We start from the raw sequence: 14180 nt of genomic DNA, 5'->3' as shown, positions 1-14180 counted from the left end.
TATATTTTCAATATTTTTTTTTTGTAATTTTAATTTATATTTCATCTCCTCTCTTTTCACAGTCAGTAATGAGCCGGCCATCTTTTAAACCAAATATGATACACAACATACAACAATACTTCAGGCTTCTTCTCACTTCATGACAGCAAACATACATTTTCAATAAAACATTTCATGAGAAAAAAGAGGATATCAACTCACTACTGAAATAATAGGATCTTGCAGTGGAAACTGAACAACAACATCCAGAAATGCTCACTTTGTTCACCCACCCCAGATATATATAGGCTACCTTCAGACGAGGTGCATCGATATTCGTTCATCCACATTTAATATATTCATATTAAAAGACTATTTAATAATATATCTACGTAATCTTCATTTGAGCAAGTAATTTTACCCAACTTCATCAAATTCGACATTTCCTTGCCGACAATTTCAATTTCACAAAAATTGAAGCGCAAAGGCATGAAATAAGAAAAGACTACCAATTCCTTGCCCCGTAACAAGGTTGTTTATTTCACGTTTAAAAGCTGCTTAAATAACAGTAGAAATTGTACAAAAAACACGCCAATTATCTTTGCATTGCTGATACATATGATTTCAATTCTATTCACGGCAGAGCCACAACCATCAGAGTAAATAAATTTGTTACTCTTTAAAAATCCAATATTTTCTCTGCTTAATAAATTCTCATGACTGTTGCCTGGCGATAAAAAGTGCAAACTACCCTCTCTCAAAGTGTAGTCACTAGAATATAATGGACATCAGTTTTAAGACAAGAAGGTCTTAAAACCCCAAACTAGATATGAATAATTTATAAAACCACAAGAAGTGCATGATACATTGGAAGCACTCTACGAGTGTTAACATGCTGTGCAGAAAACAGCTAACTAGACGTTCTACAATAAGACAATTTTTTTTTTTTGGGGGGGGATGTCGGGTCTATCAAAAGGCACTTTAACACTAGTCTAACTGGATACCTAGCTATTCTGAACAATTAATTTTAGTTCCTCAGACACTGGCTCATTTAAATGACATTAATTGTAATTATGGTGAACTTTGTATGTTTTAAAATGCAAATGTAGACAATTTACCTGATCAATGTGTGCATTCTACGGATGCAGTGACAAAAACTAAGCATTAGTCTTGTAAAATGAGTTATCCCTCTCCCCACCCACCCCCATCCTTCGAAATTCAAATTTGTACTGGCAGTTTGAGTTTTTTTAATATTTGTAACAATATGCTACAAGCTGTTCAGTTTTATTTTACAGTTTCGTTTCCCTCACCCTCCCCCCCCCCAAAAAAAAGAGAAAAAATCAAAGAAAGAAAGTGTAAGTAGAATAATGAAAAGAAGAAACAAATTGGTTTTGAACAATAAATAGTCTCGAACAAACAAGCAAACATAAAACAAATTTGAAATTCGAAAATAAGAATCCAGAAATTCCAAAAATGGAGAAGTAAAAAAACAAAACGTAATGACATCAATTACAATTGATTTAATACCTTTAGTGAAATAAACCACAGAATCAAGCAAGTTTATGTTGATGATATATTTCAAGTTCATATTTGGGTGATTTGAAAAGTTATGGTTAAATGGTTGATATTTCACAATCTACTATGCTGCATTTATTTAAATCAAGTGCATCTTCCATTTCAGTAGCTTCCAATATTGCATTATCCGGATAGAAAGAGACATATCTGTCAGTTCCCGAGTTCCCACAATACAACTGATGCATCAGTAACATCAATGTGTTTTGCTTTGAAGCCGCATTACACAAAGCACCTACAAATAGAAGTATACCGTAACATGCATATTCAAGCTTTTATTCTTTTATGTTTTGTTTGCTTTAAGATACCATCAATGCTCAGCAAGCTCAGGCAATTTTGTCTAGATATTGAAAATTGAAATTCAACCGATAGAATTTGGTGCAAAAATTTGAGAATGTAAACGGTCAGTAGCATCCATTGTTCCAGATTGTGCATTGCAATATGATAATCCAGCTACTATGAGCAGTGTGTTTAACTACATTGAATAATGAATAAATTTTAGTCGATATTCATGGCACAATTAAAGAAGCTCTCTTGCTCGTTAAGGTGAGTGCTCTTGTTCCCAGTAGCAGTGGAAGCGGATGCGGCCCGGCCAGCATATCTAATGACACAAACAAGAAAAGAGAAAAGGATACATAAAATATGCATTCAATTCAATGGTCATCGAAATACAAGATATACGTACAAGAAAAATAGCAAGGGAAATGTCGCTGTACAAGGAAGATGAACTTACTGGCCCGTATTCTGAACTCAAATTTACTTCAAACACTAGTCTTAAGTTGTAGTTTAACCATGGATAACCAATGGTGACACAAATCTATGAGAGTCCAGGTTCAATTTTTCAGCACTTTTGGCACTCAAAACATTAATAACTGTCAATGAAATTCCTCGCTATCAGAGCATGAGGAAAGAACACCATAACATATTAAAGACACAAATAATGTAAACAAAACTGCGACATTTTTGGCTTCCCATGATTTACGCATAGAGTTATACCAATGCCGTAGACTTCATAATACGGGCAAATAGGTTTAAAGGATGGCCTATCACTACAGGAGCAATTCACAATATGACAAAGCTTTCCATAAAGTAACAAACGACTTCATAAATGACCAATACATGCCAAGTAACATGTTTTTTCCAATTATGCACATTGATATTTCTTTCAAACCTGTGATAATGCAGAGCATATTGACTTCAAAATTATTACACAATTACTGGATATACAAAAACATAATGTTAAAACACTAAGAAACACATTTAGCTCGTAATTTTGGTACTTGTTTTGTTCATAAAATCATGTATAACTTTGCAAGCTTTATGAAACAGCCAGAAGGTTCTGTACAAGGAATAACTGATCTCTTTTTTATAGAATCTAAAAATAAATATATTTTGGCAATCAAAGACGGCACATATATGAATGCAACCTTCACAACTCAAAAAAGTAACATTAACAGTTCATCAAATCTTAAATTACAAAATGTACAGTGATATCAAAATTTGTAGTTTTCAGTCATTTCATATTCTTTGTCCACTACTTTGACACACTCATTTGCTTCTATGGGTAACACTTCACAAAACTAACAATCCCTAACAAATGTGAAAATTTCAGGAACAAATTTTGTATCAGAATTTTGTACTTTGTAATTGTGAAAAATGAACAACTGGCATACATGTATATGCCAACTACCATATTGTGAAAATGGAAGGAATCAGTCAACTAATACCATGAATTCAATAAATTTGAGTTTTTTTGTGTGTGTTTGTTATGAGACTAATGGAATGGAAGCCTATTTGTCACAGTCTCTTGAACTTTCTCCTAGGATGATGACAAACTGAAAATGACACGCCATCATGTCAGCACATACATGCCCAAGATAAACTCTATCTGGAGCAACTGTTGCTACATATGACATGTGGCAATAATCATAAAAATATATCCCAGTAACAATTACAGGATCACAGGTTCAACGTACAGGCTTTACTGGCCAAGGCTTTTAAAATGTGTTCTATCAAGAACTGCACATATTCTCATACAACCAGGAAAATTTGAACACGTTATATCTGTGAACTTATATCTTGATAAAATATAAATATCAATATAAAATTTTATCTTTGTGTTATACCTACGAGACAATGGATAACCTGAAATATTAATGTCCAAATCAATTCCAAAAGGTAGATAATTGAAAACTGATGTGACAACCTTACCATGAGCTACATGTAATTAGATATTTTGTCAAACCACAAAGTTCAGGTTATTTTCGCTGAACTTGAGCATTTTAAATGTGCCACAACAGCGCCAGCTCAAGACCCAATGTACCGTGATATATGGAGCCATTTGATTTGTAGTCTTAGAATATATATACTCACGGCCAAGATGAATAAAAAAGTTTTTGGTATGCTTCCATGCATTTTAGGGAAGCGTTTCATAAAAAGACTTGTCAGACGTTTTATCCGACAAGTACTGTTTTATCCGACAGTTACTATGGTAACAGTGCCTCTCAGCCAATCATAATCGAGGAAAATTGTCAGATCGGACAACTTGTGGAACAAAAATGTTAATGAAACGCTCCCCTGTTTTTCAATAAGAGATTTGACTATTATTGTAATAAATGAAAATTCACAATGTGCATCTGATTGTTTTTAAATATGAACAGACACATACATGTATCAAAACTTCTATTGGTACATAGGCTTTAGCAGGTGATTGAATGTGTTGTCGGTGAACTGCCCATTTAACCATTTCAGCCTCAAAAGCCAAAAAACCAGCTTGCAATGTGCATCTGATTGTTTTATAAACAGACACATGTCAAATCTTCTAATGGTACATGATAGGCTTCAGGGTCGTGGGTTAGAATCCCAGCCATAGCGTAATTTCTTTCAGCAAGAAACTGATCCACAATGTGCTGCACTCTACCCAGGTGAGGTAAAATGGGTACCGGTAGGAAATAATTCCTTAAAAAGCTGTGTGCACTATGAATGCCTAGCTTAGCCGGGTAATATAGGAGCGCCTTGAGCACCTAACAAGGTGGATATGTGCGCAATATAAATACCTTATATTATTATTATTATTATTCAGCAGGAGACTCATTGAACTGCCCATTTAATTTCCAGATTAGGATTGTAGCAAGTGAGGTTGACTTACCCAAGAGGTCTTTCATGTCCAATGGAGTTGAGTACCCTAGGTTGGATGTAGGTCCAGTATCCTTGGTTCTTATGTTCTTCTTGTACCCACTGGAGTTTGGCGTTGGGGAAGCGTTCTACCTCCTCGGCCACCAGATCAAAGGGGAACGGTGAAATCTGTAAAATGATTCAACAAATAGATAAAAGCAAGTCTAAGTATTGCTGTGAATATCCATCAAATGGAAATTTGTACTGTTTACATGAGAGTGAAAACAAAAAATAATCAGAGACAATGGGTGATTTCAAGTCCGGTGTTAGCATTGGTGTTGAAATTTTGATTTCTTCCCCTAGCTCCAAAACTTATTCAGAATTTGTGAAACTGATCCAGATCACATTATTGACATCTCAACAAGTATTGAGTGACTTTTCAGGACCATCTTAATTTTATGTTTGGTGTTATAATCGTATGAAAATTGACCTAACACCAACACCAACAGGTCAACACTAAACTGAAAATAAAATCACCCAATATATTGTATGAAGTTATAATGAATATGGAACAATAGCAATAGACAAACATGTAAGAACCTTCCATAAACCGTATGCATTAATGACATCGCGCCGCAATCTTAGAGGCCTAAGCCACTGCCTTGCAAGCGTATCTCTGACAAATCCGTTTGCACGTATTCCTATAGCCTCTGACCGAGGGAGGGTGCTATATCACATGGTCTATTTATTAATGAATTTAATATCAAGGATAATAAGCCATCAATAATGCATAAATTTATAGCAGGTGTTAGTGAGAATGGTGTTAAAAATTGTACAAAAGACATTCAAGCGGTTTGATTGCAATAGATAATCATATAAGTTTACCAAAATTTTTTGTTTCCCCTTGAACATTTCCATTGAAACGTGCAAAAACAGTATTGGAATCGCCTGACAACACTGAAAGCTATATAGGCCCTACAATTGCTTTCTGACAAGGATTAACTCCCCTTTAAGCCACAGGCATTACTGACCTGTTCAATTCTGGTGACAGTGATGTCATTGGCAGGTCCCTTGGTATCTCTAGGTATCTGTTGGTCTTACATTTGTTTTCTTACAAAGACAAACTTCCCTTCTTCTCATTCTCAAGACTAACCAAACAATAATGAGACAAACGGCCTATTTCTACAGAGAAGCGTTAAACGGTATTACCAGCATAAGTATCCAGAATTCCGAAAACTTCCCTGCAGAAACAGACGCGACGTGGTTTATTGATAAACCACATCGCGCAATGTATGGTTTCTCATAACCACCTTCTGGGAGGTCATTATTGCTGTGTTAATCAATTTGGAATGTGAGTTAATCGGATTATTCGCTCTGTAGAATCCAGTTTTAAGGGTGATATGATTTTGATTCTGGAAAACTATTCTCTGTAGAAACATGCCGAAAGACATTACTGACCTGTTCAATCCTGGCGATGGCGATGTCATTGGTGAGTCCTCTGGCTTCCCTCTGGTTCTTGAGCTCAAAGTACACCTTTCCAGTACAAAAGATCAGTTTCTTGACTGCAGCAGGGTTCTGGGCTGGGACACCTTCCTCAGGGTACATCCTCTTGAAGAACGTACCTTGATGGACAGAGAGAAAATAAAAATTGAATCCACAGAAAGATTCACATGCAAGATATTAATGGCCTTTCCTCTAGTGATATAATCCCTCCCTTTAATAATCGAAACATGGACAAAGCCATAGAATAATCAACCTTTTTGTACGCCCAAACCGCATTTTTTTCTCTCTACTTTTATTTCACTTCAAGAACTACATGAGCCATTAAAATTCAGATCGTTTCTCGTTTTGTATAAAGCACAAAGCGGAGATGAATCTTTTCAGGAGGGCCCAGCTGATGAGCTGGGTCATGCATATAGGTGGTCTCAGTATCTCATCAATCACAGATGATGTCATTAATTACAAATTTGTTATTGATTGCTGGCCCCCATTGCATAAAAGTTACCATTATAGTAACTTGCCATGCAATGGGTATTTTGCATGGAATCCTTGATTCTGATTGGCTGTTCATCATTGTTACCATGGCAGTTACCATTGGATTGCAAAGTTACCATGGTCACCATAATGGTAACTATTATGCAATGGGGCCCTGCTCTACTTCAAACATAAGAAAGCATGAATCAATCGGCTTTACTTGAAAGCAATCCATTACAGCAGATTTGCGACTGAATATTGCAATCAATTGCATGTACTTAAGAAGAGTTTAGTTGCAAAGGGGTTAGGTCCATTCCAAAAAAAAAAATCATTTTTTTTTTAAATTCTCTCACATTGCAATATTCTTATGCATACTGAATTTTCATGATACCCTACCATGGGAACATAAAATTGGGTATAAAAGAAATCTACCTGTCTTCATATTTTTAAAGATATTCTTTTCCCAAAAATATCTAAATATAAATATAACTAAACTGGAATGGACCTAACCCCTTTAGAAAAAAAGGTGATTTTTCTTTGCCATTTTAGTTCACTTTTTAATAGGAATTTCAATTCTTTGGTATCATCTTATAGAGCTACTAAAAATCTATACATTAAGACATAAAAATCATATTTGATGAAATATGGACCTAACCCCTTTTGCAAGTGAGCTCTTCATAAATTGACTAAAAGCAATCATTTCCCATATTTTAGGGATTTTTATGGTTAAGATATGGCTTATTTCATCAAGGTTATGATATTATTCAGTTTTATAAAGTGCTCCATACATCAGAACAACTTTATTAGCTCCTTACAGATATATTATCATCCAAGATATCAGATTCTGGCTTGCCTGCATATTAAGGCCACCGCACACCTTACGACCCGACTGGTCGTCGACTGGCTTGCGACTGAGCTAGAGGATATGTGACGTCACAGCGCTTGCCAGCTTGAGAGTCACAGACCTGCCAGAGACAAGTCGCAAGGAAAATCGTAAGGATTTGACATGTCGAATCTTTATGACTTGATTGCAAGCTCAATCCCAACTTCCAGCCAATCAGACAGCAAGGTTGCATGACGTGTATATGATAAACAACGTGCATACGCAGTAGTAAGCGCACTTTCTCAGTTGCTATGCCAAAAAGCGCATGCGTGAGTCGTAGATTTGATCGCAAGGTGTGCGGTGTCGAGGCTTATGACTGCCTTGCGATTCATCTCCCCTCACTCAGTCGCAAGCCAGTCGCCGACCAGTCGGGTTGTAAGGCGTGTGGTGGCCTTAATGTATACAATTTTTCCATTCTCTAACTAGTTATCAGTCAATAACTACTACAGTGAAATCCCTAGTCACTGATTAGCCGCATGAAACAACTCACCTTCCTTCATTTCATCAAATGAAGACCTGGCATCGGGATGACGGAGAAGACTCTTCGGTGTGAACATCACAAGCTGAGAGAGAAAAAGGAGACAATAAATGATAAGTCAATAACCGATACAAAGAACCCCTTCTCCTGCTTGCAGTGCCCATAGAATAAAACATAATGTTTGTTGCACCTCCCTCATAAAACCAGAGGGCAGAGACCTTTAAATTTTGTTGATGGGATTGCATATGTAGGAATACGAATAATTGTTAAATGATTTACCAACTCTAAGGTCAGAAGCCTGTCGTACCATTGTTGATTCAATCTCGGATGCGTCCGATTTTTAGTGTGGCGTTGGAAAACATTCATTTATCAATTGTTTTGTCCATTAGAGAATGAAAGATTGAAGAGATAGGAGTGAAGATGGATTAAAGATTGAAGAGATAGGAGTGAAGATGGATTAAAGATTGAAGAGATAGGAGTGAAGATGGATTAAAGATTGAAGAGATAGGAGTGAAGATGGATTGAAAAAGGGAAGGATGGGAGTAAGCAACAGACAGAGAGAAGAACAAAATATACTGATTTCACTATACATTAGATTGACTACCATTTTGGACAGATAAAATGATTATTCATGCAACATTCAACAAGAAATAATACAAAATTTTGAACTGATCTCATTAGATAATTTTTTTTTTTTTATTGATACGTTTTGATTTTTTTTACGAAGTGCACTTGTACAAGAAACAGCAGTTACTTCAATTTTATTTATTTATTTATATATTCATTTATTCATTTATTTATTTATTCATTTACTTATTCATTCATTCATTTATTATTTATTGATATATTTATTTATTCAATCATTTAATTATTTTCATCTATCTATCTATCCGTCCGTCTGTTTATCCATCTATCTACTTATTTATTTGTTCGGTTTTGTTTACCCAGGGTAACCCTATCAGTGGACTAAGCACAGATTTTCTTGGGGGGCCCCATATATCATTTTCATTTTTAACTATGGTTGTGCGTTATTTTGCATGTTTCAAAATAATAAACCAAAATTAAATAAATAAGATTAAAGTAAATCAAAATGGATTGAGTTAAGCTTTCTCCCAACAATCATGCACTAGGCAAGTCTTGGATACCTACAGGTTTGCGGAAGGGGAGTAGAATCTGTCTTCTCAAGGCATGGAAGAGGTTTGCTGGTGTACTACAGTTCAGGATCTGCCAGTTACAGTCGTAGAGCTGTTTGACCTCCATATCACCATTCCTTTCCTAAACAAACACACACAAATTAAAGTATTAATAATGAATAGAGATGCTCTGCGGGTCGCGTAGCCGAGCACATGTATCCCCGAACCCATCGCATCATTGCGATATAGAGCTCACACTGGAATTTAACAAATAAATATAATTATCATGGCGACAATGACCCTAGCATGCAGGTCCCCCAAGCCCATCTTTCATCCAAGTGTGGTTGAAAAGTGACTTATGGTTGCAGAGAAAGAGAGTCTTGCATATAACCTTCAACGTTGACCTGAAAATGACCTTTGACCTTACCATGTGACCTATGACTGCAGCATAACATGCAGGTCCCTCAAGTCCATCTACCATCCAAGTTTGGTTGAAAAGTGAATTATGGTTGCGGAGTTAGGTGTCATAAGAGAGTCTTGCATGTAATCTTTAACGTTGACCTGAAAATGACATTTGACCTTACCATGTGACCTCCGTCCACACCAAAATCGATAGGCGGCTTCGCTATACCGTACTCGACCTTAATGCCAAATTTGAAGATGATCGGAGAAGAAATACAGCTGATAGAGCGCTCACAAGGAAATCTCTGCGGCGGCAGACGCGGCCAAATCCAAAGTATTCTCCGAACTCTGTTCGGGGGATACAATAATATGTCCATTTATACAGCGCTGTTACCATGTGCATACACTCAACTGCACTTTGATACATGGTATCATATTATTACCCCGGCCGTAGCTGAGCCGCCATATCGGCGCTAAAGTGTCAAGGAATAAATAAAGAAGGAGTATTGCCATTTAAAAAAAAATCCTATGCGCTTGCGTCTAGTGCTCGCGCATTTGAATTTCATAAATTGACGCAATCTTACTTGTTTGCCACACCTCCTTGCTTCAAGGATTTTCATTGGTTGAATGAGATGAGAAAGCTATACAACAGTCTTTCCCCATTGGATATTGCTTTAAAAAATAGGCATGTCTTACAAAGATACATGCAAAATGAAGATAAAATGGTTCTCAGAGTACCAATTCACAGAGATTTTAATCAAGGGTATTTTATTTCACCGATTTTAACAGAGATGAATATTTCATTTCATATCTGAGATCAAATGGATCATAGAATACCACCCCTGAAATGGACATTGTCTGGGTCTCAAATAAGGCAAAAGTTGAAGGACTGGTATCTTCGATGATGCCACCCTTACTATATATCCACTCTAGTGTAAACTATTGCACTTCATATTCATCATAAATTCCTGTAACTTAGTTAAGCGACGTGGCTAGAGGATTGAGTATTTAATTTTTGACTTACTGGGATCACGTCAGCATCTTCATTGCACATCTGTAAGAAACGTTCTGGCCTGCCACTAGAATGTTCAGGGCCCTAGGGGAATAAAATAAAAGCTGATTAAATTATTCCCAATCTTATTCAATATGCCATTTGCTTTAAATATGATCAGGAAGAAAATGGCCAACTTCTCCGTTAGTAAGGCATCAATACCATTGATATTGTAATCTTTAAAATAACCCACATCATCATTATCATAATCACCATCACCACCATCAGCACCAACACCAACACCAACACCATCACAGTCACCACCACCAAGACTACATGTACCACTACTGCAATCTCTACTATAACCCTCGATACCATCATCACCACAACCAATCCTACTGCCATCAATACCATCGTCACCACAACCACTACATTTGAAACCAAGACTACTGAAACAATCGCCACCACAACCACTACTACTGCCATCAATACAATCACAATCACTTCTACTACCACTTCTACCACCTTGACCACTATTACCACCACCAAAGCCAACATAACCAACAACACTGCTATCACTTCAATTATACAAACACCATCATCACCACCACTAATATCACCACCTACACAATCATCACCATAACCACCACCACTTGTACCATCACCATCATCACTATCTGTATCATCACCACCACCACTACCATCGCCACTATCTGTATCATCACCACCACCACTACCATCGCCACTATCTGTATCATCACCACCACAAATACCATCGCCACTATCTGTATCATCACCACCACCAATACCATCACCACTATCTGTATCACCACCACCACTATCTGTATCATCACCACCACAAATACCATCGCCACTATCTGTATCATCACCACCACAAATACCATCGCCACTATCTGTATCATCACCACCACAAATACCATCGCCACTATCTGTATCATCACCACCACAAATACCATCGCCACTATCTGTATCATCACCACCACAAATACCATCGCCACTATCTGTATCATCACCACCACAAATACCATCGCCACTATCTGTATCATCACCACCACAAATACCATCGCCACTATCTGAATCATCACCACCATCACTACAACCGCCACCACAACAACCTGTTGCACATCTGTAAGAAACGTTCTGGCCTGCCACTAGAATGTTCAGGGCCCTAGGGGAATAAAATAAAAGCAGATTAAATTATTCCCAATCTTATTCAATATGCCATTTGCTTTAAATATGATCAGGAAGAAAATGGCCAACTTCTCCGTTAGTAAGGCATCAATACCATCATCACCACCACCACTACCATCGCCACTATCTGTATCATCACCACCACAACTACCATCGCCACTATCTGTATCATCACCACCACCAATACCATCGCCACTATCTGTATCATCACCACCACCACTACCATCGCCACTATCTGTATCATCACCACCACAAATACCATCGCCACTATCTGTATCATCACCACCACCAATACCATCACCACTATCTGTATCATCACCACCACTATCTGTATCATCACCACCACAAATACCATCGCCACTATCTGTATCATCACCACCACAAATACCATCGCCATTATCTGTATCATCACCACCACAAATACCATCGCCACTATCTGAATCATCACCACCATCACTACAACCGCCACCACAACAACCTGTGGTATCACTGCCACCACCACCTATATCACCAATCAACACCACTACCACCACCACCTGTATCATCACCACAACCACCACCTCTACCACCACTCACCATGCCTTCATAACCATGAGGAAGCAGCATAACCAGTCCGCTTTGCCTGTACCACTTAGCCTGTCCTGTTGAGATGAATTGATCTACGATGCACTGGGCTGTGTTGTGGAAATCACCAAACTGGGCCTCCCAGACGACAAGGGCACGTGGGTTAGTGATAGAGAATCCCAGCTCAAAACCTGGTGAATAAATAAGGGAAATAAAAATGTATGTAACCTCCCTAGGAACAAATGATTGTCAGATTTGTCTGGCTTTAATACTTTAACATATCTGACATTACTATTGCTTCTTTGACCTTTGCTTGCACTTTTTTATATCTACAATTTACTATAAAAAGAGCTATTCTCATGAACTGTAGACAGTTACAACATTCAATTGATTCTCTTAAAGGCCACAGTACACCTTACGAATGCTCTGCAACCCGAATTGGAATAAAACGTAGTAGAATTTTATGCTAATATCGAAACATGGAATATCTTACAGTGCTATGTTCTAAACCATTGTACGAATACCTATGTTCAAGTATGTGACTATGCTATCATCCTTATTAGAACAAAAGCGAATTACTAGTCAGGACGTCATAGCAATCATATGATTGGCTATGATTTGAAACTAATTTGGCCTTTAATCCAAAATAAAGGCTTGCAATTGTCCAAAATAATTATATTAGTATTCTTTCAGTTAATTTGAACCTCAAATAAAAAGATACACTTTCAGAAAATGAGCAAAATGCGATTTGTTCCAAAATCGGATTGTGAACCAGTCGTAAGGTGTCCAGTAGCCTAAGTTGTCAATTACAAATAATTCAAAACCTCACAATTAATTTTGTTTACAAAAACACAGATAACCTAAGTATACAGAATCCTCAAAGAACACAGACCTACTCCCCATGAACTTATCTGATTTACAAATAATTACATATTTTGAAAGCATGAGAGATAATAATCTTACCAAGAACGCCAAACTCTGAGAGCGAGCTGTTACAGACAGTGTAATGAGCTTGGTCAGGGAAGAGATTATTGAGAGGATAGTAGCGCTTCTTGTCCACATTCTGATCATGCAAAACGTGATGACGATGGCTAAAAAAAAGATAGAGACAAAGTATAAAAAGTTAGTATTCTTGTCGCAGTCATCGCCCCACCACCTATAGTCTTGCTCTGCCATGCAGGCTAGACAAATATTATTGATTTCACTTTTAATTAACGAGTAGCCGATCATAGGGCATACAGTCACTCGGAATGAACCATTTTATGCTAGGGTATGAAATTTGGTTTCAGCTGTATCAGTTGCAGCTTAAATGGTAAAAGACAGCAGTTGCAGCAAACAATTATTTCACGAGAAAGTCTTTTCAATCAAGGTTAATTGTCAAAATTTATCATACATCTAAATCTGGTACAGTGATGTAAACTTATCTTGTAAAATAATGAAATCTTAGCCCAAAGTCAACCATTCTGATGATTACTAACACAGAAAAGCATACATGGGACAGTGTAGTAACATTTCTTCGAAAAATACCCAACATTTCATGGCATTCTGGGCTTATTTTGCTAATTCTCAGCAGTTACACATTTTCTTCCAGATATATTTTGCACATATTATTCGTTTATACATACAGACACTTTGGTGGTAATTTTTTAAATTCTGTTTGAACTCATTTTGAGACCGTTACCATAATTGGTATTTAACTTTAAAATAAAACAGTTATTGCTGACAAAACTAATATAGAGGATTGATAACTGGTACTAGGTGATTCCATGTTTGGTACCTTGTCAATTAGACAAGAACAGAAATAAAAGAAAATTAAAGCTTCTTTAAAGAGACGGAAAGTTCCCTAAAAGTGGCTGTCACTGTTTCATTTCATTACTA

General features: G+C 37.0%; 1 protein-coding gene across 2 annotated transcripts in view; it reads right to left on the bottom strand.

The window, feature by feature from the left end:
* LOC121432095 (2-oxoglutarate dehydrogenase, mitochondrial-like) overlaps positions 1-14180 on the bottom strand; it is a 67430-nt gene continuing 53250 nt past the window's right edge. For both annotated transcript variants that reach the window (XM_041629944.1, XM_041629945.1), the window contains exons 15-22: positions 13266-13393; positions 12315-12493; positions 10560-10631; positions 9150-9275; positions 8013-8085; positions 6124-6287; positions 4700-4854; positions 1-2152 (exon numbers count right to left, since the gene is read on the bottom strand). In XM_041629944.1, coding sequence (XP_041485878.1) covers positions 2050-2152; positions 4700-4854; positions 6124-6287; positions 8013-8085; positions 9150-9275; positions 10560-10631; positions 12315-12493; positions 13266-13393 — 1000 coding nt within the window. In that variant the 3' untranslated portion in view covers positions 1-2049. The remainder of the gene's footprint in view (positions 2153-4699; positions 4855-6123; positions 6288-8012; positions 8086-9149; positions 9276-10559; positions 10632-12314; positions 12494-13265; positions 13394-14180) is intronic.

This window comes from Lytechinus variegatus, chromosome 18 (assembly GCF_018143015.1).
Source record: "Lytechinus variegatus isolate NC3 chromosome 18, Lvar_3.0, whole genome shotgun sequence".
In the NCBI taxonomy this organism is placed as follows: domain Eukaryota; kingdom Metazoa; phylum Echinodermata; class Echinoidea; order Temnopleuroida; family Toxopneustidae; genus Lytechinus; species Lytechinus variegatus.
Note: the sequence above shows the minus strand (reverse complement) of the source record. Positions and strands in the feature narration are given on the sequence as shown.